Here is a 27,678-nt window from a genome sequence, read left to right on the forward strand (position 1 = left end):
AGGTGGTTGTGGTATATGTACAGGAATATCACAGAAAACAGATATAACACTCATAACATAATATAACAGAATTCTCACATCTTAGAAAACCTTTTCTCCTCAATTTTATTAATCCTTGCTTTTGTTTGTCAACACTTTTTTTTAATAAGACCCAGTTATTAAGGGTTTTAAGCTGCAGCAAATGGAATTATGAGTCATTTGTACAGTGATACACATTTATTTCCACAATATTTCCATCCATCCAATTTTCTCATGTTTTATTTACAATTTATGAAAAAAACACACTTAATGAACTGACCCAAATACAGCCAAAGAATGCATTTGATACTGTCAAAATGATGGAATTGTTCAATAGATGTACAAACAATCAATTCACATATAACGACCAACTGAGAGCAAAAAGAAGACGAAAGTGATACAATCCCCATTCCAGAAACGTCTCCTGATGTTAGCACCGAAGTTAAGCACTGCCTTATAGTAGCACAGTGTCAAGACCATGTGCGCCTAGTCTTCAGAACATTGCTGGTGTCCAGGTTTTCAGAAATTCCTTTTTAATTGCTTAGTAAGTTTTTTTTACAGACTCAAAAGCCAAGGGGTAACACATTTCAACCAAGGTTTTTCCACAACATGTAAAACCCAAATTTGTTCTTTCGATGCGACTAATTGATCTTTCTTTAACATCAGTAAATTAATAACTGTTTAACAAAACATTACACACCCGCCCTCGTGTCTCTGGCTAAGAGTCTGTGTGGTACTATTTGTTTGGATGAAGAAGCCTGTGTTCAAGCCAGGTGCCAAAATGGGACAGATGCTATTTTGAAAAATCCTTCACAGGGTTTCATTTATCCTCCTCATGTGCCAGATGGGTAAGGTTTGCTTCGCAGGACAACACAATGAGTCATAAAGTATAGACAATCACAGGAAAATATCTGAGAGTCGATTTATTAAACCTTTCTTTTTCCTGGCACTCAGAGGAGATGGAAGATTGAAGTATTTTAAGTGGAGCGCGGTCCAGGTTTGAGTGGTCGGCTTCCAATTTAGAACAACACCTCTATTCTCTTTTATCTAATCTCTGTGTAGGCAGCAACTTTTCTGCTTGAAAATTCACTTTTGTTACTCGGGCTCTCCATGTATATTTCTGCTATGATATCAGCTGCTTTTTGTGGAAAGGATTAGATACTGTAACACACACAAACAGACACACACTGCTTTTTAGATAGTGTAGGTGTTCTTTGAAATACTGCCACTCTCCGCTGCTTGATACAAATCAGCCATTACGTAAAGATGCTGACTCCCTCACCGTGAGAGAAGAGAGATGTGCGGTGCTGACTGGAGGACTGAAATGTCAAGTACTGTGAGAATAACAGTTTCATCAGCTACTGCAGAGCTGCAGTCTCTGTCCTGCTCACCCAGATGACTTCTGATACACATCAAACCTGTGTCAAGTAAGAATCAGTGTCTTCTTTATCCTGCATGGAGAACTAGCTGGGTGGTATTTGATGCATGTATACCTTTCAACCAGTAAAGTTATAAAGAACTATTCTCAGTTTACTTTGAATTAAATTTGATCTAACAGAGTCCGATCAGAGGTGGAAAGAAGGAAAGCCATCAGCACATTTCCCCTTCAATTCTGTCAGTCACAAATGTGAAGAAGAAAACCAAATTAACACAATGGCCCGAAGCAAATAATAAATACCTTCTTTTTTTTTTAAAGGAAAGCATACATATTAACCCATCTGGTGTCATGTGAGGTGTTTGTCACAAAAGACTGAGAGGCGCTACATGCAAAAACTAAATTGAAGGTTCTCTTTTTTAACCTTTATAACCTTGTTCTCAAAGTTATAATGCTTTGCATGTATTCTCAACCCCCTCAAACCTGTCTTTATTTGGCATGACACGACTGAAAATTAAACAGGATTTTATCTGTGTTCAATGTGTTCGAACAACAAAAAATAAACCACAATTCTAAAGTAAGAAGACAATATTATGTGCCTTCACAAAGGTGACAACAAGTAAAATGCCTACGTTGTGTAAAATTTGTCAAAGTCAAAGTGTCGAATATTACATAATGCACTACTCACTGTCTTAAAAAAAAAACTGGTCATTATATATATATAATCAATGTATTGAATGCACTTCCATCCTGTCTTTGTAAAATAGTTCAGAACTAATACTTGACAAACTTAAGAGTTAATTTACAGATAGATGAATTAAGAAGACATCAAGTTTACAAAGTTACAAAAACAACCTGGAGACTGGAAATCACAGTTGTTATAGTGTGCATAGGAATGGTTATGTAAGCGCTGACCATCAGTCACACTTTGTCACAGAAGGCTGCAAATTAAGTTAGAAATGTCATCATGCATCTGATCATGATTTTTGTGCAATGCTTGGGGAATTTAGTGTCAGCAGCAATCAGAAGTCCAAATTGAAACTGTGTGCAACCGAAATACAAACTTTGTATTGTGTCATGTAAGTTGATAATCCGATATAGATCTTTACATTACAAACTGATGTCAAGGTTTACTTCTGGCACACTTGTTCACAAATGTATTTCCCTGAAAGCCCCCTCCCATTGTCCTCTGCCAATGTTTTACAATAGTCATCCTCAAAGAATCGCATGCAGCTAAATGGTTTCCCCCCTGGTGCCTATGAGTCTACTGTCCACTCAGTGCAGTTCAGGGGTGTGTCGAAACAGGGTTGGAGTCGTCTACAGGAGGACAGGAACAGACACTGGAACAGTTCAAACAATGGCTTTGGCCTGCCTTTGCTATTTAAAGAGGCTTCCTCCACCTTTAGCTTCACCCCAAACTTCACCCGACCTCCCCTACTTAGTCCAGCTCTGTCTCTCTGGTCCCGTGCTAACAGGAGTATAAACTAAACCACTGCATGAGTCATTCATTGTATGACTTTGATGCTGTTGCTGGCTCCATGATCTGCCGCCATCTAAACAATCAGAGTGTTCTCATTTCCAATATTTTGCAAAAACTGACACTTTGTCAAGGCCCTCTCCCTCCTAGAGATGCAGTGTGTGTATTTAATGAATTGGGCTTTCTATAACTATATACTGTACATTTACTGCAATTTACGTTGCACAGAATGGTTGCTTTTTGTGATTTAGCAGAAATTCCAAACTATATCTGCCGGGGGTCTCAGTTGGGGGAGCCATGGACCGGTAAAACCATGCAGGACTTTACCACAGGAAAGGGGGTTGGAATCACCCTCAAACCAAAGTCTTTGTGGAGGTATTAATTTAACCCACATTATTTTTTTATTTTATTTTATCAGTTTAATTGTCAGGGAAAATACATCTCACAATACCTCATCTATATAGTCCACTACACAGCTCCTACATTGCACCTTTTGTACATTTTGTGTTTTTTTATTTTTTATATTTTACATTTTTAAATTATTTTTTATATATTGTAATAGATTCTTATACTTTTTTATTTTAGTTGTTGCTAGTTCTGCTTTTTTTCCTTGTTTATTGTTTAGCACCAATACTGTGATCCAACACTTGAAATCTGCAGCACACACCAACCGTAACAGCGCCCTCAGCACAGGAAGCCCAGCCTTCCGATGACAGGAAGCAGCCCTCGCCATGGAGACAGCAGTCTGAGCGGGTGTCCTGCAGGTCACACACATACACACGCAATCTGATGCCATCTATGGAAGAGGTAAGGACTTAAAAATCTGGAGGGTCAAAAAGAACTGATGCACAAATCTCTTCCCTGTTTATACAGACTATCACCTTTAACCAGTGCAGAGCACACACACACTTTCACTCGACCCTGTGGTCACCACAGCTCTTTAAATAGATAAGAAGAACAAAGCCTCTGTCAGTCTACGAGGAGAGAATCTTTACTCCTTCCTGTCTTTTGATCTCTCCTCTGCTTAATCCCATTTTATTTTTGTACTTTCTAAAGGGACTCGGGCAGCAGCAGCATGCAGAACAGGATTAGTTTAAACAGGTACCCAACTGCAACTGTGCAGTGTATGATTCAAAAAAATGAATTTTATGTCATTTTATCCAATGTCACACTATACTGAACTCTTACAACAATATTACAGTATAACATAAAGTGCATAATGCCATTTTTTAATAGTGAACAACACAATAACATACTTTACTATAGTAAACCAAACAAAATAATAGTAAACCCTAACATACTGCAGTGCAGCATAAATACCATGAACTAATAGACTTTAACTATTTAAACATACTGAAGCATATACCGGTACCTAAGAACACCTTATAACATTGGAATTAAAAACAAAATGCATTGTACACTGCTACATCCTAATCTAATGTTACATCTTAAGGTATCAATTCCCATTCAAATGTTTTCAGGTTCCAAGTAGCTACTTGGCTGAAGTCTTCTATTTTCAATTATGCTGATGTTGTGTCCCTGTCGTTTAAAGAGCTCTGAGGCACTTTTTTGAGGTTATTACTCATCTGGCTTTCATGTGAGGATAAAGAAAATATGGCTGCTGTAGGTTACAAATTTTGAATAAATGAAAAATACACTTTTCTAAAGTGCATTTACTTTAGCAATAAACTAACAAACGTGTACAAATACCTAAACATCATATATGTTTGAAGTTATGAACAATAAAAACAAGTTAGAAATGTAAACTGTTGTATGTTAATATGGACGGTGGAATAGTTTAACTATCACATGTTACAAAATTGGGAATTTGTTAATGTTCACTAGCTGACCTTGGCTCATTACCAAAGAAATGACCTAATAAATAACGGGTCCCTTAGTGACAAAAACTGTTACAACATCATATCCATGCTCAGCATTGTCAGATTGTTCTTATCGTTCCTTCTGCAGCTGTTAGTAGCAGCAACTTGAGCTGCAATAGTGATTACATTTCAGGAACATAAGGCCTGCAATTAAGAGTGTTCAACTGGTGTGTTTTGGTTTTCTAAAGGGAAGTTCTTTGAAAATGTTCACATTTTGTCTCTGATAGTAAACACAACTTACTTATCTGTGGGTTTATACAATCAACTTGTGAATTTTACATCTATTCAGAATCAGAATCAGAATCAGCTTTATTGGCCAGGTATGCTTAAACACACAAGGAACTTTAATTTGGTAAACTATTCCCTCAAACACAAGTGTAATACCAGACCATATACTGTATGTCCCATTAAAAAAATTGTATTATAGTAACCTCAGACCCCTGTTCATTCATAAACATTACTATTGTTTCCTCTAATGTGATTATGCTCTGGCTCCAAGCTGACCCGAGCCTTCCACACACCTTCCTCATACTCTCTCCAAACCTAAAACAAACCGTTACCCCTCCCCTTTCACTACAATGCAGTAGTAGTATGAAAACAGGCGTTCACTGCTTTCAATATTGACGTCAATGATGTTCTTTGAGTCCTATATGTGACGTGAGAACAGGTAGCTGTGGAGTTAATAATCTATGGGATTCCAAGAGACAAGAAAAAGGCCTTGAAATCAGTACATGTAAACTCTAACGAATACCAATACAGTCTTATACATATACACAACAAACAGCCAAATCAGGGGTGCTCAGCTCTTAAAGATTTTTATTAAGTACAATATATAACATGCATTTGTACACCACCAAGTAATTGTTATATGAAAATGGAATATGTTGTTTCTGCATATTGCATTTTGCGTGTCATTGTCATCATATAGATGCAAGCATCATTAGGATTTTCACTTATGTTAGCCTGCCTCCCACAGATCAGTGGTGGTGAAAGTAAACAAGTATGCTAACATTATTACAGGACTCAGATACTATTTTGAGATACAAACGATTTATTCAATACTTCAGTACTTGAGATGTGATGAAATTTAAGGGTGCATCAGCACCCCAAGTGTCTAAAATCGTCTATGGTCCAAACACATATTTATTTAGAGGTCAAATCAATCCAAGACCCTCACTGATAAAGCATGTCAAAGTTTTTGTTATTGTGCAAACCAGCCAATCAGAATTGGCCAGTGAGGGGAGTCAGGGGGGAAAGAGGTCAATTGATTAATAGTGTTTGTTCCAAAAACATGTAATGCTGTGTTAGTAATGGTGGAAAACAGTGCACAAAGCAACAGGTTAAAGTTGTGATGTGGCAACGGGTTGTATCAGGTCAGTCTCTGGATGAAAACATCATGTGATGCTCTCGTGATTTAAGGTTGACATTTTTGTTGTTTATTTATAGCTTTGCCAGACCTGTTTTATTTTCCTGCAGATCTCAACATGCGGGTTAGATCAACTTTCAGTCAAAGCATTTTTGTGTAGAGCCAACGTGGTTACCTAGCTGATATGAATTGTTCTATTAGGATTCCACAAAAACAAGATTGATGTCAAAATCTGTTTTAGCATATATCTAGCATTGCTTGCACTTTCATCCTATTATCTTGTTGGAACAATGTCAAAAACATTTTGTCAGGTTTTGTTGTTTCCTAGGAAAACATTATTTGAAAATGCTGATGACTCCTATACACTTGGAGGATTTTATATGTTTTGTCTCAAGTGAAATGCAGGACTGAGTCTTTGTGTCCTTTTTGTTCTGCAATTTACCATGATGCCCAGCTAGCATCATGCCCAGCTAGCATCTAGCTAAGAAGTTAGCATCTCATGCTTGCTACCCTGTTTTATTTTCTTTCTCCCTACTTTTCTGATGAATTTTTAGTACCCTGGATGTTTTACCCTATGAATGATCATAGTGTAGAATATTTTCCTTCTTTATTTATGAGAAAAACTAAAAGTAATGCTACTTATCTTTTTTCTGCTAAAGACAGACTTTCTGCTAGCTAATTCATAGGAACTTCAATCAGACATTGAGGTAGCCTATTATTAAATACTAGGGACTGTTTTTTGTGTTATAAAATTGTAAATGATGCCAACTAAATGGCTTGCCAATCATCTGTGTGTTCAATTGAACTATGGAGGCCATTTGAATTAGATGTAGGAAGTTTTCTTACGAATGAGCTTAGCAGCCTACTGCTTCTCCATTGTGTCATTGTGCTGATTGTTTTTAGGTCTGTCCATCTGGATCCAGGGGAATTTTGTTCTGTTCCTGTTCGTAATGCTCTTGCAAAGGAAATTGCAAATTGGAAAGGAACCGAGAGCCAGCTGATTTTTTGGAGTTTGCAAATGTCTTTGGCGATACCTTGCTGCATGCGAAGTATGGTTGTAACTGTACTTGTGTTTCCTGTGATCTGATATTTATTGTTATAGATCCAAAACCTCTAGAGGGATTCTTGTACATCTGTAGACAAAAGATTAATTGGACATTTTCCCTCTCTTCTCTTTCTGATTATGCATGCAGTCATTCTCACACATCTCACCATTATGCATACGAGCTACAACAGTGAAATGAAAGCCAAAACAATCAGCCACAGACAGCTTTGAACATCTTTATCCTTCTAAGAAAAGATGTGAACAGAACGAAACAGCACAAAAACTGGAGGGATGGAAGGAGATGCACTCTGTATCAATTCTGCTGAATCTTTGTAACATAACTTTACAGGCTATGCTTAAAGATTCTGAGTTGTGCTTTCTTCATGCAATATTAAAAATACAACAAATAGACCAATGCATAAACACAACATAAGGTCCCTGAAAACTTTGTTTCTTAACTCCTACACATTTATAGACACAAAAAACAGTGGAGTGGCTCCCCAGACAAAATGAAGACTAAGTTCACACACCAGACGCTGCTTCAATATACATTTAATGGAATTTATCACCATGTGACATTTCGGGCCCTAGTCCTGTGGTGTCATGTGCTATCCAATTTGTATTGGAGCAGCTTCTGGTGTGCAGAATTTTGTCTTGGGTTATATTTTTTTGTCCCCCACCCAGTACTCAACGATTCGGATGTCCAAAAGAAAATGTGTTAAACTCAACATCTCAACAACAAAACATAAATTGACTTCCTTAAACATTTTTTTCACATGTTTACTGGGGCTTAAATTGAATTTCATTTAAATACTGCAAAAGAATGAATATGAAAAAAGAGAGCCTTGCTTTGGATGAGTGTTTGGCTTATAAAAATGCTGAAATCTTATGAAAATAGCAGTATACATGTTTGGCTTTAAAACCTTCACGTAACACCTCAGTGTGATGGATATCAATGCCGATATTAGGAGCAAAAAAGTCTTAAATTTCCTCTTAGCTGCAGAATACCAAAGATGAAACAGATTCTTATTGGTCTATCTATTAGTAAAACTGCTTCAGCCTTATAGAAACCTTTGAATGTTAATAATTCATTGTTGACTAGATGCATTTTGGTTATGAAAAAAAGATGTTGACAAACTTTCAAAAGTCATCTTCTTTCTTCCTATTTTGCAACTTAAAAGCTGAGTCTTCATCTCACTCTTTTCTCTGTCTGATCTCCTCTTTCCCTCTCTACCTTCCTCTTCCTCTTCTCTTCTCCACAATCAGTCTTGCTGTATCCTGAGCACATCATCCCAGTGGGCCAAAAGATAGCTGGCCTAGGGGTGTTTTGAGGCCCTGCTGAGCCCCTACACAGCCCTCTTTCTGTTTGTGTCTCTCCCAGATCATCTCTATCTCTCTCGCTCTCTATTTTCTCTCTCTTTTAATCCCACAGTTGGTTTCAGTGGCACGACTGACAGCACCCTAGGACAAGTGCTGAGCTTCCTTTTCATGCACTCCAAAAACAGAGGGTTATGCAATACACACAAACACACACACACACACACACACACACACACACACACACACACACACACACACTTTAATACTTAATGCCAAATCATCCAATTAGCTGGGAAGCAGCAGAGGAGAGGAGATCACGTCACTAACAAAGAGCATATAAATAAGCTCTTCCAGACGACAATAAAAATAAGTAAATGGATAAAAGATTCACAAGATTCTGTGCCAAAGACCAGAGGTCCCCAACCGATTTTTGGTTGTCACCCTTATCAAGAATCCAGAATCCAAAATATCAGGCACATTTACGAGCTGAAAATAAGTCCAAAATAAATTATTTTTAGCATCACAGGGACAGAACTACAAAAACACACAATGTTTGTTTACAAAACCCCATTGTGACGATGATGCATACAACTTTGGGAGCATTTCGGGTTGAGAAAAATGGTAAAGTCCTGTGTTGGAATGCCGGGTACCAGCTAAGAAGTGCAAACACGCTAAGAAAACAACTTTGGATTCATCATCTGGAAAGTCATGAGCCAGGCTCACTTCACTGTCAAGCATTGAGGCAGGTGAGTCGACACAGGAGCTAACGCTGATTAAAGCATATGCTGAGAAAGAGACTTTGAGTTTATAGTTAGTGAATGTGGTTTTATATTATTAGAGCTTATCAGTGAGCTAGTTGGGTAAGTTAATGTTGGTATAAATTGTGTTTTGATTATTTTGACCAGACATGAGTGTCACTGTTTGGAAAGGTTTGTTTACCAAAAAGGCCAGCGAAGAAATGCTGTACAGAGAATAGACGGCACATTTTTTTTGTAATTCAACTGTTGTTCACAATTTAAGAAATGTTGTATGAGTATAGAAGGTGGGAAGCTTCACATAAAAGGCAAAACCAGCTCTGAACAGATCAGGACTTCCACTGAATCACGGGACACAAACAGGCTCATTGTCTGCCCACAAAGTCCTCACATTTATGACGGGATGCAACTAATTAGTGAAATTACATCAAACCATTTTTATTTTCCCTTGGGAGTGACGGCTGCAGATTGTGCATGATTGTTTGTTTGTAATAACGTGTTTCATGGGCAGCAGAAGAATCTCCGGAAAGTGTCCCATTCTGTCCGCACAGAGTCAGGAAATGCACTGAGACAAGGCCTTATTGTCATGAAGTGACACGGAGGGTGTGTGTCCGTATTTGTGTGTGTGTGTGTCAATGTCCTTTTTTGAAATCATAGTAATACTGAATGAAGGTGCAGCCAGGGTAAATTGTCCTTGCACTTATTTGATAGGTAAATATGAGTTATGTTTTTGTGTATTTTAGGTCATGGTATAGATACACGAAGGATGCATGGAGGATTAAAAGATTAATGAAAAATGATAAATGCAAAATTAAATCATGATTTATGAGAAGTTATGTAAGGAGTTTGAATGAGTACCGATGTAACCTATATCGCAAGGACTGTCTGTTGTCAGACAGAGTGCAGGTTGTACTACCGGTCAAGGACAGGAAACTAATGTAAACAGTCGGAGACGTCACATGGCCCCCTGTGAAACAAACTATGACGGGTCAGGCACTCTTTGTGTAGTCAGGCGTGTTTGATCTTTTGTGTTTGTGTTCCTAGAGGTGGTGTGTCAATAGCTAACCAATAAAATGGCAGGATAAGGGACAAGCCTTAAAAAAAAAAAAGGTGAGGTTAAAGACAGAGGAAAACATACACAAGCACAGCTATGATGAAGAAAATAAAGACGACACGAGCTTTAAAACACAGAGATCAACACAACTGTGAGAGAGGAGTCAACACAAAAAGCATGGAGTTGGGATTAAAAGAGAAACTATATTTAATTGATCTATGGTCAACAGGGTACCCCGTGCACAGCCTAAACACGCTCCCAGGTGCTCACGTTTGCATTATCAAACCATGAATAAACAATCAGAACAACAACAATCAGAACAACACAGAGCCACGGACTTCTGATTGTTTTTATTTAATTGATATTAATCTATTTTGAGCCATTGTGACCTGCTTCTTGTTAAACTTATTAACCACACTGTTTAAATAAAATGGATTTAAGCTTTGGTTTCTAGTGAGGCCAACATGGAAATGCCTTTGACCCATATATTTTCTAATGGCCAACAGGGTGTGACCCCACTGGTTGCATAAAGAAAGCCTATTGTATCCAACAATTGATGTCTTCTAGTGAACAAGGTCACATTTCGAGAAATAAAAGGACAAGCGACGTGCGCTATTGGGTGTGGCTACCTGGGATTGGCAAGCTGCTATTACAGGACAGAGACGGAATGACGCTAATTCACCCTGTCATCCAAATATGGTTACTTACGGTTAAAAAAAAATGAGTAGAGTAGACTTGGATGTCAAACCAATGGGTGATGTCAGATGGCTATATCAACTTTATAGTCTTATAGTTTGGTAACGGACGTTAAAACTTCATGAGATCAATAAATATGATGAAAGCTACGACATATAATCACTCATAATCTGTTTATTCACCATGAATCATATGTGAAGTTATTACGACTACAGATAACCTAACAATCACATAAAAATGGACCCTGGATGGATGCTTTACACTGCACTGTGTTATAAACAAATATATTGAGTTGAATTATGCAGCATAGAAATGCTTGAAAGCCAGGTCAGAGTAGATTTCACCTTCAACATCTTTTCATTTCTCTTTTGAGTTTTAACCTTCATTCTGGAGCACCTAAATTTAGCTTCCTATGTTCCTTTCCTTACACCCCCACTCCCCCCCACCCCTTACCCTTCAAAGTTTCCCTTTTGTCACTTTTTTATCCTCCAAACATTGTTTATGCATAGGAGGGCTTCGAGAGAATGCTCAGACTTTAAAGTGAAACGTGAGTGAGAGAAAGTTTTTCAGGCAGGCATTGAAAACCTAAACAATGGTTGTGAATTAAGGGCTAGTTTATTCCTGTATGTACATGCATATTTCTGGATGTGTATGTGTGTATGAAGTAGTGTGTGCAGACAAATGCTTATTTGGACAATGACCTGGGGAATCATAGGCCAAACTAAGCCATCTGGTCCTATAGCCTGGATCTGACCAGTCAGCATTAGGTAGGCAACTCTTCCTCTCTGTGTGTCGCACTTTTCTCCTCCTTATGCCTACACACACACACACACACTCACACACACACACACACACATGCATCCACCCACGCACTGACAGACAGGCCTTGGCTCTGTGCAGTCCCAGCGGAGCTCTGTTGCAGCCATGCTGGAGGCGACAGGCCTGACATACTGTTCCACCATGACATGTTGGCTTCGTTATTTCTCCATTCAGAGGAGGATTTGGTGTCATCCTGCCCCCTCTGCATGGAGAATGAAATCAAGCTTGGTGAGCCTTTTCCCCTCGAGACATTAACTCCAAGAGGTATATTTTTACATAATCTATTGTAGGGAAATTAAATCATTTTTTTTATCAGTATGTAGCACAGAAGCCCAGCTTTACAAGGCTAAATGTCCACCCATTCCTGATTGAAACATTTCTGTGTGTGGTGTGTGCTGTTGAAATTCAAATGTTTGTTTGGATTAGCAGGAAAAGATTTGGTTGCGGCAGCCATTGCATACTTTTTTAACCCATAACCAAGTTTAGGTGCTAATGTCTTCATCCAGAGCTCTTATAGCTCAAGTTTTAAATAAGGGACAGCTAAAGTTGGCTGCCTCATCAGCTCGGTAAAATCAAAACTTCTTACTAAATTGAAAGCTAATCAAGCCTCTCTAAAAAGTATAGCATGAAGTTGAGCACACCATTCAAAATACAGGGGTTTCATAATATGTATGGCAGTTAAATCAACTAGGCCTACATTTTATATGATGTTGTAAACATGAAGAACTTTGGACTTTGGACTTTGTGGATTTGAGTTAGTTGTTTAAAATGAAGTCAAAATACAATGGCCTGTACAGTAATGCTAATCCATCTTACGGCCTTTAGCTATATCATTCTGAAAAGCATTTTGAAGTTTAAAGGTAGCCAGAGTTGTTTATATTTTTTTGAAATCTTATTCAATTACCCCAGCTAAGATCTACATTTCTAATGAACGGGATTTCATCGAAGTAGACTCAAATGCTTCAAACATATTTCCTCTACGCTCTCAAGAGTAGCATGCTAACATTAGCTTTGTCATGAAGCTTACTTCCCGCAATTACTCTACAGTTTCCCTTGGCAGTTGGTGAAACTAATTCAACGCTTTTATTAATGACTTTTTGTAATATAACTATGTTTTGTGAAATCCTTTTTTATAAATTGCAGGGATGCAGGAAGTAGGGTGTTGTGAGGGTGCTGCAGAACCCCCTAAAATCAGGCATAACGATAAATCATCAGCTTTTAGAAACATTGAAACTTATTGGGTACCCTGTCTTTTGGGATATAGATGTAGAACACCAAGTTGTGTGATCACTTTTTCTTCTGTTTACTAAAAGAGTGGATTACTTGTTTATAATACTTCCTGCATGGTGGAATTAATAGCAGGTCTGAGCTTTATTATCGTTGCGTACACATTGAGGGGTTTCAGAGAGTTTTTCAGTGCGACCGAAAAATCAAAGACTTGTGATCATCCTGTGAAATGGAGCAGTATAAATATATTGAGTGCACATTGACTACTGTGTGTCTGCTTGCCACCGTCACTGCTCTATTTAGTTATAAACTATAAACTGGTCAAGTCTGTCAAGTCTGGCTAAGTCTGTGGAAACTTTAAGTGTGAAGCTTATTGTCTGCTGAAGTTATAAATGTTTTAAAATTGGTATGAGCTGCTGTTAATAATCAACACCATCATACAGAATGACTTCTCTCAGCTCCCCCAACTTAAACAGACATCCAGTGTCCCTGATTGATTGATGCACAAATCTCTACATAGCACACTTACATTGTAAATTTAAACTTAAGAAGAGCTGCAGTTACAAGATCTGTAATGTACTAATTATTTGATTTCAATTCATTTTTCTTTTAAGCAATATGATAACCTTTAAACAACTGAAAGTTTTAAAGAAATGAAATAGCTTGTTGTTGTTTTTGCATGGCAACTCTTGTGTTCCTCCCCTATTCACCCGTGAAGATGAATTGACTCTCTCTGAACCAAATGTCCTAACCTGACAGGTCAATTGTCTGCTTTCATTCAAACTCTTTCATTAAGGATCAGTAAGTCTAGGCCAATCAGTCACGAGGGGTTACAGTCTATGCAATGAAGAGAGGTTCAACAAGGTTTGAAACGCAAAAACAAGAACTACAAAAAAGAGTTCAACTAATATTATTTTTTCTTTTGCTGAATTGAGGTTATTCATTGCATAACACATTTGCAGGCTTTGAAAGGCATAAAATGGGCGTCTGGTCCGCCTACTCTCACTGTACTTCAACTATTCATGTAGCCATTAATGCACAGTTAAAAAAATACTAAGGATATATGAAAGTAGGTCAATAGGAGCAGGAAACATTCTATATAAGTGGAGCGAGGTGAGGCATTATGTAAAAGACATTCATCAACATCTTCATGTCATATGCTGAACAGAAGTAGGACAGCCTACCTCAAGAACACACACATACTCACGAGATTCCTCTCCAGGTGATTGATAGCTCGCATGGTAGCCAACATATTTCTAAAGAGAGATGTTCGATGTTTTGCCCCCCAGTGTCACAGGAGAGCCGATTAACCCTGACAAAGGCAGTTTGAAGCACACTGGCCGACAATGCTGCTTACCTCTTTGTCAGCTGCCTCCCCTCTTTCAGCTATGTATGATGATGTTGACACAATAAACCTGAACATTTCTTCAAAATGCCACATTAAATTGGTCCTTGAAGAGAAATGAGCAGAAAGTAGCTCCTTGCTGGCGATCATAGTGAGGCATTTTAGCAAAAAAATGTTTTTGACTGAAACCTGGCAAGGCAAGACACTCATTGTCAAATGGCAGTTAAGCAGGGCACACACAGCTCTTTTGATAATCTAAGTTTTGCTTTAAGGCACCTGAGCAGAATAGCAGAATTCACAAGGTGCCTTAAAGTTAAGAAAGCCAAATCCACTAGCCTTCCAATACAATTCAGGACCTTATATAGTAACCATCTGCCAGAACAAAAACAAGGTGCATCCTCAATTGAAATTGTGTTATTTCAGCTTTTGAAAGCCTTTCTATATTGGGTTTATTTCCGACATTGATACACTTCTGTAATTAAATCATTACACAAACAGATCTTAAGACTTGTTACACAGCAATTTCTCTAGCTGTTTACACCTAGCGTTAGTGTAGATTGCAAGGGGACATTAAGTGTCGACCTCTATTTCCAGCAACAGGAGTTAGTATGATCAATTTATTATCTTTTTTTGAAACTTTGTGAAGAGTTCAATAGAAGATTAGTTAGGAAAATGTGTTTAGTAACAGGACATTACAGTAGCTAACACTACAGAGCTTCTATTTACCAAGCAAAGAACAAAAAAGGGTATTTCGGCTGATGTATGTTAACCGCTAACTTTGAAAGGATGGCAAAGCCTTTTGAAACACCCCTGACCAAATGAATAATTTTCTGACAGCAAGGATTCTGCTTCCTGTGATTCTGAAGAACTCCAGCATTCTGTTAAGTCCTGCACAATGGGGATTGACATGCGCCAGTGTTATGTTGCTCTATGTTGTGTTGGTATGTATGTATGTGTGTTGTATGTTTTTCGGTCTATTTGTATATTCTTGTTTGTCTCTGGAATCTTTTGCATGCTGGGAATGGGCTCTTTCTGGTGTTCGGAGAATAAATGAAACATGTCTGTATCTTTTACATTATAAAGGTAAGACCGTGTTCATTCAATGTTAGGAAGGTAAACACAGGACAGTCTCTGGGTTTTTTTCTGCACCAAACTGTTGAATATTTTGTAACCAGTAGCAACAGCATTCAACATGGTCCTATGATCTCTTTTGTCTGCTTTTTGGCTCTTCTAGTATTTCAGACTGAGCTTTATCCCAATTATTACCATGTTTTGGACTTCTCATATTCCCACACTGACCTGGTTTCTCTTTGTTTGCTCCGCTGTGGTTGACCTGAGCTTTTGTGTCCTCTTGTGTCTGCATGAGTTTCATGATGCTATGCAAACATGTCTTATGGAAAGAGCGTCAGCATGTGCTCTGTACCACACAAGAGCAAACAGAGCTACAATGGACATGCTGTGCTGAGTGCAAAGGACTATGAAGAGGTCATACCTTGTGAGGGTATCACACATTGTTCAGGTATAAGGAGATGAAGAATGTGCAAATAATCCTGAGCGCACAAAGACGTTCCCACCATTGCCAGCCAAAGCTACATCACAGCTCAGTTTAATATATTCATAGCTTCCTGCAGTTGTTCCTGTATTTTATATGGAAAGGCTGAGCTAACTAGCTCTTCCTAAATGGGTGTGGAGAAATCCCTACGGTAAAATACTAGAAAGATAATGAGCGACAAATGGCTTTGAGATAGAGAAACTCTTTATTCAAGCATGAATCATCCCTGCCAGAGGAGTTGAATTTGACTATAGCTGTATTTTTTTCTTTTAAACCAACACATTTTTATCTTCTGCCAAAGTTTCAAAGCCCATTTTTCTGATTTTACCTAAATTCAAAATACATCACAATTCTTCTTCTTTTCCTTGTCATCTGACTATATTGTCACATTGACAACAAGAGATAGGGGATAGATGAATTGGCAACATTTCAAATATAGAAGACCTGAAAAAACACCCCGAACTTTCCACAATGTTGCCATATTTAATTAACCTAGGGCTTCCTGACACATTTGATTTGTGCTCCTTTTGTGTACATAACAAAGTCCTCTGCTATTTACTCCACACGGGCATGATTTGGCTCCGAATATGTTGGACTGCGGAGCATCAACCACAACAGGCAGAGGACTGTCCACTTATAGTTTTAAAGTTGAAAGAGCCAAAGTCCTGTCCTACTTTTTATAGCCTTTGTCGAACTGAGGTCCCATGAGTCTTTGGCACTCTAGTGTAAAGTGCCAGAGCTGTTAATAATAGCTGAAAACGATGCTGATATAGTAGGTACCTTTAGCAAGGATAACAAATCGGTCCAATTTTCATTATTAAAATTAAGATATAAGATAATGTCAACTATCTATTTCAGTAGAAAAATCTTCTGTCCTTATGTGGACGTATTACACAATATGGGTTGGCACATGATGGATGCTACCCACAGGGAAAGTGGGACTTTGTCTCTTTATTGTGTTGTTTGTGAACATCGAGTCCAGGTGTAAGAGGCATAATAATAGATCTGTATCGGGAAAAAAACGCATCGTTTACTTCATCTGGCAAGAATTATAGTTCTAGTTCCACCAAATCCTGGTAAATAATGTGCCATGGCATTTTGTTAATTAGCTTTCAAGGCTGTTAGTTAAATGTTACATTAGCATGAAAAAGTGTTTAACAACTTAAAAATATCAAGTCACACCTCACAAACAAACGAAACCATGATTTAAATCCAACATTTCTACATTTGAAGTTGCAACATAATGCTGAGTGTTTTAAAAAGGTTTATCTTTCCATGAGGTTGAGGCTTACACTGTATTCCCACTGCAGGTAAAAGTGACCTCAGATCAGTTTTGGATTCAGCCTTTTTGGTGACTTCTGCATAATGTGAAGCCTCAAGTTTGGCAATTGGCACCCAAATTTTGGTTTGACAGAGGGGGTCGTCAAAAGCTGAGTTATCAAAGCTACAAACTGTGCATGTGTGGTTTATTCATAAACTGGTAAATGAACAAGTTAAACCTCACATCTCACAGATTAAGATCTGTGTTGCTGACCAGAGTTCATTTGTTACCAAAGAAACTAAGAGAGCTTGAGGAATGAAGCTGGCTCACTGCTTACTCGCCCTAATCTTGGGTGAGACACCCACCTGTCATGCAAAGTAACCAGGCCCCAAACAGTTGTCTTGTATAAAATGAATCCCTGCTAAATTCCATTGAATACAAATCAAAACCTGTTTTTATGCCAGCCTGTTTAAAAAAAGTGCTTTACATTTTTCATATTTAATATTGGGCCTTAACAGTTGAGGAACTGCAGTATTTGGCACCTTTGCTAAGGTTTCAGATGGTTCAGTTTCAGTAGGTGATGGCTCATGGCAGAAACAGAAAGTGCATAAATGATACAAGAAAGCTAAGGCCTAGACCTGCTCTATTTGTAAGTGTCTTGAGATAATTTTTGCTATGAGTTGGAGCTACACCAATAAAGATTGATATATTGATGTCAGGATAGTTGATGTGTCTTATTACCACTTATCCAATAACGTACTTTTCTTCTATTCCAGGTCATTGAAGTTTAACCCCGATATGTGGTTTCAGCTATAGCTTTTATTCTGAAATGTTTATATTCTACACCATAATAAAAACTGACACGCAGCTAAAGTATTTGTACTAAACTTCACAATAACTTCCTCTTTCTCTTGCTCTCTTTTCCTCTTTCCACACATACATGAGGGCTTTCTTGGCTGAGTTTGCTTAACCTGCTTGAACTGCAGCATTTTCTCACGAATCAGCGCCTTCTCGAGGCTTATCTACCTAGGACGCCCGCCGTTGAACATTCCCTGAACCCAAATGTGACAGAAGGCCTTGAGAAGACGGGAGCATGCTGAGAAAAAGAGAGGCATGTTGGGAGAGAAATCAAGCTTAATGTGTTTCACATATTTTATAGTTATGAAGATGAGAAGAAAAAAATGAAAACGTTTCCAGCCGTGATGAAGGAAGAAGATTGGAAGTCCGTAAAGCACAGCCTCAGACTTCAACTGTTATCGCATGTCATACTAAACCAGGTTGTATTTGTTTGAACAACATGTGCAAATAAAGCCGTCAATCTGAAGAATGTGGGACACAAGGAAACATAAGGATTCAGGTCAAACCAGAAAACTTTCACGGCATGTTGTTTTTTTTTCTGCTATCTCTATCCGTCTCTCTTTCTCAAACACACATTCTTTTACTACTCTCCAAACAGAAAATGCTGTTCCTTATTAACATTTAACACACTGAAAACATATTTAACAGACTTTTTGCAACCTTTTTGTCATAAAGGAGAGAAAAAAAAACGCTGAACACCAAACCCCAAATAAGGCCTATCCGCTTCAGCATAGCCAGAATGGAGAAGGATTCTTTATATAATCTGACTTCCTGTTTCCTCTGGAATATAAAATGTTAAGCTGCTCTATTTTCATTTCTCCCAGTGCCCGATAAGGGAGGTGAAAGTTAAATGCTTGGTTTGGCTGGAGCTACGGGCAGAGTCCTTTTAGTCACGTAACAGGGGGCGAGCCCTGCTTCAATGAGCTTTTTCCTTTCAATGAAACCTCCATAAGAGGTTGACGGCCAAGATGAAAGATAAATCAAGAAAAAGGACGGAAACAGAGGAACGGGGAATAGCTGCTGACTTACTTTGTGTTTTCGGTGTTTTAAAGTGTGTGCATGTTTGTGCTGGTGCAACCAAACACACTCCTTCAGACATCCTAACCGGACTTTTGGGTGGTATCCATTTCATCACACACTGGGAAACCATCAATGTGTGTGTTTGTGTGTGTGTGTTTGTGTGTGTGTACTCATGCAGCGTGACATAGCACAATAACCTAGCCAAAACACAGAGGGTGGGACACACACATAACGTACCAGAGAACGTGATTTTAAACTCGTATTACGGATAGGGTGCGTCCCCTGTGGGTCCTCTTTCCCTAAACTGACGTGGGGGCTCAGGTGCACACAGGCTGATCTGCATGCACGAAGCACGGCCCACGTCAGTCTCATCTCACACTGCATTAGGTCATGATAAGATGTTCAGCAAGGAGAGGAGACATGTTTAATCAGGCGCAAAAGAGGGGAGGGGGGAGTGTGCTGACATTTAAACGTGATCAGGAGAAGAGAGGACGGCTGGTATCGACAGATTTTCATCATAGCTTCAAAGTTTATATTGATTTAGCACATACTGCATGAAGAGTCATTTAAAAATGTTTAATGTTTTAGGTTGGTATTTCCTTTCCTTTTTAATACATAGGTGTATAAAACAGTCCACATTGGACTTTAATGCATTTTCCTATTTGATACATCTACGCAACATATATGTGTGGTTTAAGGAAAACCAGGTTAAGCAAACTCACGTGTGGAGGGACAGATGAAAAGAGAATGAGGAAAAAGTGAGTGTGAGAAAGAAAGTTACTTCTCTACAGAAGGCCAAATGTTTGTACTGTTGCTGTATTTCAGTTTCTGTTACATGCAGTATATTTACTTCAGAAAACAAGTTTGAGTTTGAGCCACATGCTTTAAATCTTAAAAGCAAAAGGATGTACTGCAAGTCAAAAGATAAGTACGTTATTAGATCAGTCATTTGCCAGTGGATGATGTTTTTAGGCAGGCTATTTCACACCTGTAACAATTCATAATAAATGTTTTTTTGTTTGAATGTTTTGGTTGAAAAGACAAGAAAATGAAGAAATGCAACAGACATGCTTGAACTGAGGTGAGACGGTTCCCTAACTTCAGTTCAAGCTCTTCAACTTCAGGGTTACATTCAAAAATGTCTGATACTTGTTAGATTTAGATCATCAATGTTAGCACACTAACACATTTATTAAGATAATAAATACTGTAAACATTATACCTGCTGAACATTAGCATGCTATTATTGACATTTGGAGGATGCTAACATGCTATAATGAATGTGCAAAAGTTATTTTATGCCAGTCTCACCGCTGCTAGCATGGCTTCGTCTTAGTTGGAAATAAATGATTCTCAATGCTAGAGTACATAGTTTCAACTTTGTAAAAAAAATAAAGAATTTGTGAATTCAATTAATGTGACTCCAATTTTAGGTGAGACTAAAATGTTCAGGCATCAGAAGTAAATTTGAAGTTCATGTTTTGACACGTTTTGTTAAGGGAGATTGATATTCGGTGTGAGGAAGTGCCATCTGGACACATGGATAACTTAAAAAAGCAAAATACAAAAAAATCCATGATAAATCTGGGGGTTTATAGACGTGTTAATTGTAGGGGTTATCAACATTTCTCATCATTCTATTATGTGAATGATGAAGAAACATTATAAAACTTTTCAGGCAAATGTTTGCAAAAACTGCATCTCCAGTGAGACGGTCATCCAGTTCACTCAGATATCTGTTTCTTTCACCAAATACTGTATGTTGTCCACTTCTGACGTAAAATAAAAGAATAAATACCAAACCACAGGGACGGTTTCACATGTATTCACCTTTGTCCTACCAGCAAGGTCAGACATGAAAACATGTTAATGTAAATCAGGATTGCATGGTGTCAGAAATTCTTAAACTGAACAGACTTTGAAGTGCGCAGCCATAAAGTAAAACACACCAGGACACATGAAAAGTATAAATACTGCTGATACAATCTATCTTAATTTCAAAATGAGTGTTGGAACTGTTTTATTGCTACAGATGTAGAATTCCACTTTTATCATTTACCGACTTTGCCTCAGATACTATCAAGTCTTACAGCATTCCTCAGACAACAGTGACATAACCCAGACTGAGCAGTTAACACACTCAACTACATGTGTTATTTACATAAGGTGTTTTTAATGTTGGAAAACACAATTATGCATTACAACACAGAGGCTGAACAAATTCCAACAGTTCCAGTGTTTATTGCTGATGAAATGATTAGTTCTTTGGTGAACCCAGAAGGCACAAACTCATACTCTCTCTGTGTTTACCTGCTTCATGAGAATGATTTCTATTTGATTTATCTGAGTTTGTTGGACTGAGCTGCTAAACCTTACTTTATACATTTTGACGTCTTTTCAAAGACTTCACGCAGTGTATACGTTTACTACATTTCATGGTATTTCTTCAGCATTATAGATTCTGATTATTTGATTCTGCTGGTTTATTAATCGGTTTTGTGTCACTGAGACTTTTTCTCACTTTGATTTTCTTTAAATGTGACTTTATTACAAGCTCAAGTAGCCCGAGTGCATGGGCGGAGAAATTTGTTATTAAAATTCCTAAGAGTTTTACTCAGAGGTTGATGAAGGTCGGAATTAACTGTAAACTCCCTTCTGCTAAAAAAAAAAAAAAAAAAAAAAGGGTTTGACAATCAAGACATGCCTCTGCTGCCAGCTTCCTCTCCACCCTCAGTGCTTGATGGTGACGCTCTTCACCTCTGTGAAGAAGTGGTACGAATCCTTCCCACCCTCCCTCCCCACACCTGAGTTCTTCATGCCTCCAAAGGGCAGGTTCAGATCTCTCACCAGCCAGCAGTTGGTCCAAACCAGACCTGCCTGTAACCGCTTGGCCACCCTGTGAACCTTCCCCACATCCTGGGACCAGATAGTCGCAGCCAGACCGTAGCGCACGCCATTGCCCTTAGCAACGGCCTCATCCTCTGTGTCGAACGGGCTGAGGCAGGTGACGGGGCCAAAGATCTCTTCCTGCATGACTCTGGAGCTGTCACTCACGCCTGAGATGACGGTGGCCGGCATGAAGTAGCCATTGGCATTGCGTTTAGGGAGATCCATTTGGTCGATTCCCTCACCACAGTGGATGACGCCGCCTTCAGATTTGGCGAGTGCTACAAAGCTTCGAACCTAGTCATCAAAACAGAATCATTTCAAGTAAAGCAACGTTTATGTAGATTGTACCTGTACTTCATATAGAGTTTATTTCATCACCTTCTGCAGGTGCTCTTTGCTGATGAGTGCTCCGTTGTTGTTGCTGGGGTCAGAGGGCGAACCCGTCTTCCACTTCTTAGATGCAGCAACAAACTTTTCCAGAAACTCAGAGTAAATACTTCTCTCTACATAAATCCTACTGGTGCACAAGCAGATTTCCCCCTGAGAGAATGAAGGCAATGGAAATATAAGACAGAGATTTTTTTTTTTAGAAGCACTGATTGTTGAGGACATTGATATCATAGAGCAACCAATGCAATATATGGGCCATGATCTCCCCCTTGTGGACAAATCATGTCACTACATCCTCATCATCTACTGATGTGCCAGATCTTCATACAGAAAACATCATTGACACCATCAATTGTATTAAAACGTATCTTCTCATATGTTTAACTTAAAAAAAAAAAAAAAACTTTGAAAGGGCTTTATAGATTTAAAAATAAATAAATACCACAGCGAGCTCAACCTGGGGGGTCCCCTGGTTAATATATGTGCTGGTGGGCCCCTTTGAATATCAGTCCTGGCAGACAATTTGCTCTGTTTTAGCTGAGCCAAAATACTATCTGAGCCCTGTTTCTTTGTGTAAAACCTATTTATCAAGATGTAAACAACACATAAGCACAAAACATAAGCTCTGAAAAGTTGGCTTTTGACCCAAGAATTCTCTCCAGGCATCAAAATGAGTATATCAAGTAGAAGTGACAGTAAGACCGATTATTAAGTGTGTCCTTTTGATAATTTAATCATTCTTCTTTTTTTTTTTTACTACAAGAGATGATTAGAGAGATACTACTTTTATATCTATAAAGTCAATATCAACATTCAGCCAGCTGCTGGTTAGCTTAGCATCAACACAAATCAACTGAGGGAAACAGCAAACCTGGAACCATTTAAAAGAAACACAATTCAAGAACAAAGAACTCTGAATCCCACTGATTCACATGTAATATATTGTTTGCTTAACTAACACAAACTCTTGGCTGGGCTAGTGACTTTGGGGAATATCGATTTTTTTGCCAGACAACTGATCTTGGCAGGGATTTTGGACGTATTGAGTAAAAACAACAACAAAAGAAAAGACAACTAATGTGATACCCTATCTGCAGTCTTCGTGCTAGGTTAGCTTAACTTGCTTTTTGCAGAAGTTTCCGACTTACTGTAGAGATAACATTGTGGTATAGATCTTTAAACGGTATTCTCATATCATTACCACATACATTCCAAAAGCCAGAACATTTTAGTCTATGTGTTTTGACAAAAAAGACACGTTTTTAACTCTGGGTGCTTTGAACTTCTTATGATCACCTGCATGTGGATGAAAGATGTGGAGAAAGCTATGATATAAACCTTCTATAAGGTACTGCACTCTCTTTGTGTATATGCTTTAAGTGAGCATAGTTCTAAAAAACATTCTGTCAAATTAGCACAAAAAAATGATGTAGAGTAAGTTTGGAGCTTTTTTGGCCCCTAGAGCTCCAACTAAGTGCCAAGCCTTTTTCAAAATCCTAATAAAAAGCATATAAAATGTGGAGAAAAAAAAACTATTAAAGTGTTAATTTGAGTCTTAAACATCGACTGACGACCTTGTCCCACCTGGTTGGAGAAGCTGGAGCGAACTGTAGTCTCGATGCATTGGTCCAGGTTTGCATCAGCAAAAATGATGGCAGGGTTTTTCCCTCCCAACTCCAGTGAGAGCTTCTTACAGTAGGGGGCGCTTCGTGTTGTAATGTGCTGGGCTGTGGCTGTGGAGCCAGTGAAGGAAACCAGGGGGACTTCAGGATGGCCGACGAGAGCATCACCTGCTTTCAGGCCAGTCCCAAAAACAATGTTTACAACTCCTGGAGGAACTCCTGCAGGAAGAGACAGGTTTCCATTATCAGTGTGTTAACTCATTTTAAATAAAGTTCAGAGTATAATAATATAAGTATAAGTATAAGTATTTTGATAGTAAAACACAAAAGGGAAAAAAAATCATGTGTAGGTGCAATAATTCCCGAGGGAATCCTTCTATCGTCTGTGTAAATGACTGGACTGAATTTTCTGTGCTGTAATCCTACCAGCCTGCTGCAACAGTTTGCACATCATCCAGGCGGTCACGGAGGTCATCTCGCTGGGTTTGGCCACCACTGTGTTGCCAGCAGCGATTGCAGGTGCAACTTTCCAGGTCAGCAGGTACAGGGGGAGATTCCACGGGCTTATAAGACCAGCTGCAAACACAATAGAAACTCAATTTAAGAACACATGAGTGGAAAATGTAACACTCACAGGTTTTGATCTGAACACACTGAGCTCTCACCTACTCCCACGGGGCAGCGGATGGTGTAGTTCAGGCAGCCCATGTGGTCCATCTGACTGCAGTCGTTGGTGTGATGAAGCACAGAGGATGCAAAGAAGCGGAAGTTGTGTGCTGCTCGGGGAATGTCCACAGTCCTTGCAAATGTGATTGTTTTACCTGTGATGTTACACGAAAGATTAAATACTTCTAAACTTTCTATATGAAAACTTAAACTCCTGCTTACTTTCCTCTAGCGATGTTATCACCCCAAAATGAACTAGAAATCCAACAAATTATATATGAGATCTCACTGTCAAAATGTGGACATGAATGTTTACAGTCACAAAATTGTGTTGATGACCTCTTGACCTTTTGAGCAACTCAAAGGCTGAAATGTCCAAATCGCCATTAAATTACTTGAGCTTTCAAAGGTCTGATCCTTATTCATTTTGAACAATTCTGAGCTTCCCACTCATGTAAACCAAAGCTAAATGTAATTCTTCAGCCCATGAGAGACAATTTGTTCAGTACATTCAAGATCTTTTGTCTTGTATGCCCTCATGTCATGAACTTGTTTCCTCTGGCAACACCACAAATATAAGTATGTTTGTCATTCTGTCTTGTTTATTTGTATATTTCATATTTCATTCATATTTGACGTACTTGCTTATTTCAGTTTATGATTCCAACAAAATAACACAACAAACTATTTTCTCATTACACTCATTATGTTCATTCACTGTCCATGAACAAACAGGAGCAAGAAGAAGAGAACTTAAAACGCCTGCCCCTTTATAATGGCTTGTCATGGACAAGACATATAGGAAGTTAAGAGCTGCAACGACTGGTTGGTATAAATTGGTTGACAGAAATTTAATCTATCTATCTATTTCGATTGGTTTATTTTTCAAGACGCCCTTTTTTCCATTCATGCTTAAATGGGAAAATGTCCTGCTTTTTTGTCAAACACCATGATAAACTTAATATCTTTGGATTCTGGACAAATAGTATCACTAAACATGACATTTTCTGACACACTCTGAGCTCTAGGACATTTTAATGGACATGTTCTGCGTATTAGATATTTTTTTTAGACCTAACATTTAAACAAAAAAATACCTAGGAGATTATTATCTGAAATGATTGTAAAATGCATCCATAAAAAAACCCACTGAGGAAACTAAATATACAGGTTTTAGAATTTGGATTCCAAATAATATCAATTTCAAGGACTTCATTTTGCAGTAAACAGAATTATTTTGACCCACTGACCGAGTGCTACATGACTGAAAATGTAACTGACTCTTTGGTTGCTATCTGTATTATATCAGTACATTACACACCTTGGTCTCTGGACTCAGCTTGTGCAAGCTCCTCCAGGTTTGCATCTATCAGGTCTGCCAGCTTGTTGAGGATGTGAGCTCGTTGCTCAGGGCTGCGGGCTGCCCAGCCGGGGAACGCTTCCTTTGCTGCTGCCACTGCTGCCTCCACCTGCAGGCAGTGAGAGGTTATGTTCCCTTGCGACTACAACACAGAGTTCATGACCTGCTGAAGTGACACTGGTATAAATCTGAGGGATAAAGAATGATGTTAAAAATGTTTTCTATAACAATTTATTTAATTTGTCAAGGTCTACCCTGGTTTCATTGAAAATCCTTCAACTCCTCTGACTTCGTCCGCAGTGAGGAAGGTGCAGAAAAATAATCTACATAAAGGGAGTCTGATTGAAACTTTTAACATTTTACAAACACAAACAGACTTATCGAGCTAACATTGTAACTATGTGTACTACACTGTGTGTAAAGTTATGCACTAAATATTTAGGTTTGTTGACATGTGACATGTTTAATCATTACTTGACTGTTGACTTTATAAGGGGCAAAGGTGCTATCCTCTGACTGTAGGCTATTTGAAACAAAGCATTTAAGTAAGGGAAACTTCTTAATGCATAGAGCAGATAGTTAACAATGTAGTACAGTAAGACAATATGACCAACCTCCTCCTTGCCACTGTCAGGCACCTTGCAGTAAATCTCCCCTGTAGACGGGTCGTACGAGTCGATGTGACTCCGACATGGGACGAACTTTCCTCCGATGAAGTTCTCCAGAACCAGATGGGACCTCTGCTCCGGGGCTGCAAACATGTTTTAAGTAAACCGATACAATCGAACTACAACAAAGCACTGTGGAAAATGACAGCAGGTTTCTGCAGGAAATGTCTAAAACCGCAAGAGCCCAGTTTAGAGAAATTGACCTCTCCTTGCACTGATCCTCCCACTTTACGACTGACGACTGTCATGTTTCACAACAAAACCGAATGAGTTCAAAGTGCAGTCCCATTACAAAAAATTGGTTTAACAAAACAATTAAGTATTCAGACATGGATATTTACTGAGATTGTATTATGATCTATTTAAACCCAGGGCATTAAATGAGATAGTCATAAGCTAAATAAATAAAAAATATATTTTATAGGGTACTTTCTACTGAGAAGTAGCTGTCCCCAATCCTGACCCATAAATTTCAATTTATGTAAATACCACTTAAAACATTTTTTAGATTTGTTTCAACAGTGTAATTTAAAAGATCTTCATGATTAAGTTTAAACAAAGGTTGAAAGACTTAGATTTATTTTGGATTTAATTTTTTAATTAAAAAACTATGCTCAAAAAATCATGTCCCTTGTTTTCATGTCACTATCAACTACTCAAGAGTTTTAGTGGCTTGGCTGAGCCTAGATTTAAGCCACATCCCTGAATTTTTGACCTGGAAGTGACATTGCATGTCTGTCCCTATGGTCTGTCCCCCATGGCTGAATGATAAGCAGCTAAATCCCATAGTTTTTAAATAAATGTGCTCCAAAGTAACTTTAAAAATTGTCACTACCGAACATACATTCTCTTCAATTATGTAAACTTTTTGGGGTTTTAGGCAAATTATTATGATTCTATGGGTGTACAACTCTTCAAAGATGTGTTTGCTCGCCATGTGCTTGCTAGCATTCTTTAGTTATGCTCAAAATTAGGTAGAATTGTCACTACCGAAACATATTACATATACTACATA

The 27,678-nt window shown here is 38.4% G+C and overlaps 1 protein-coding gene across 1 annotated transcript; it reads right to left on the bottom strand.

Annotated features, from left to right (window-relative positions):
- Positions 1 to 21,071: 21,071 nt before the first annotated feature.
- aldh8a1 (aldehyde dehydrogenase 8 family, member A1) lies at positions 21,072 to 26,894 on the bottom strand. The gene is made up of 7 exons (XM_020638848.3): positions 26,610 to 26,894; positions 25,957 to 26,104; positions 24,635 to 24,790; positions 24,396 to 24,545; positions 23,932 to 24,188; positions 22,336 to 22,497; positions 21,072 to 22,251 (listed from the first exon to the last, which is right to left on the bottom strand). The coding sequence occupies exons 1-7, from the start codon at positions 26,754 to 26,756 to the stop codon at positions 21,799 to 21,801; spliced, it is 1,473 nt and encodes a 490-aa protein (XP_020494504.1). The 5' UTR covers positions 26,757 to 26,894; the 3' UTR covers positions 21,072 to 21,798.
- Between the last annotated feature and the right edge of the window lie 784 nt (positions 26,895 to 27,678).

Source organism: Labrus bergylta, chromosome 15 (assembly GCF_963930695.1).
Source record: "Labrus bergylta chromosome 15, fLabBer1.1, whole genome shotgun sequence".
Taxonomy (NCBI): domain Eukaryota; kingdom Metazoa; phylum Chordata; class Actinopteri; order Labriformes; family Labridae; genus Labrus; species Labrus bergylta.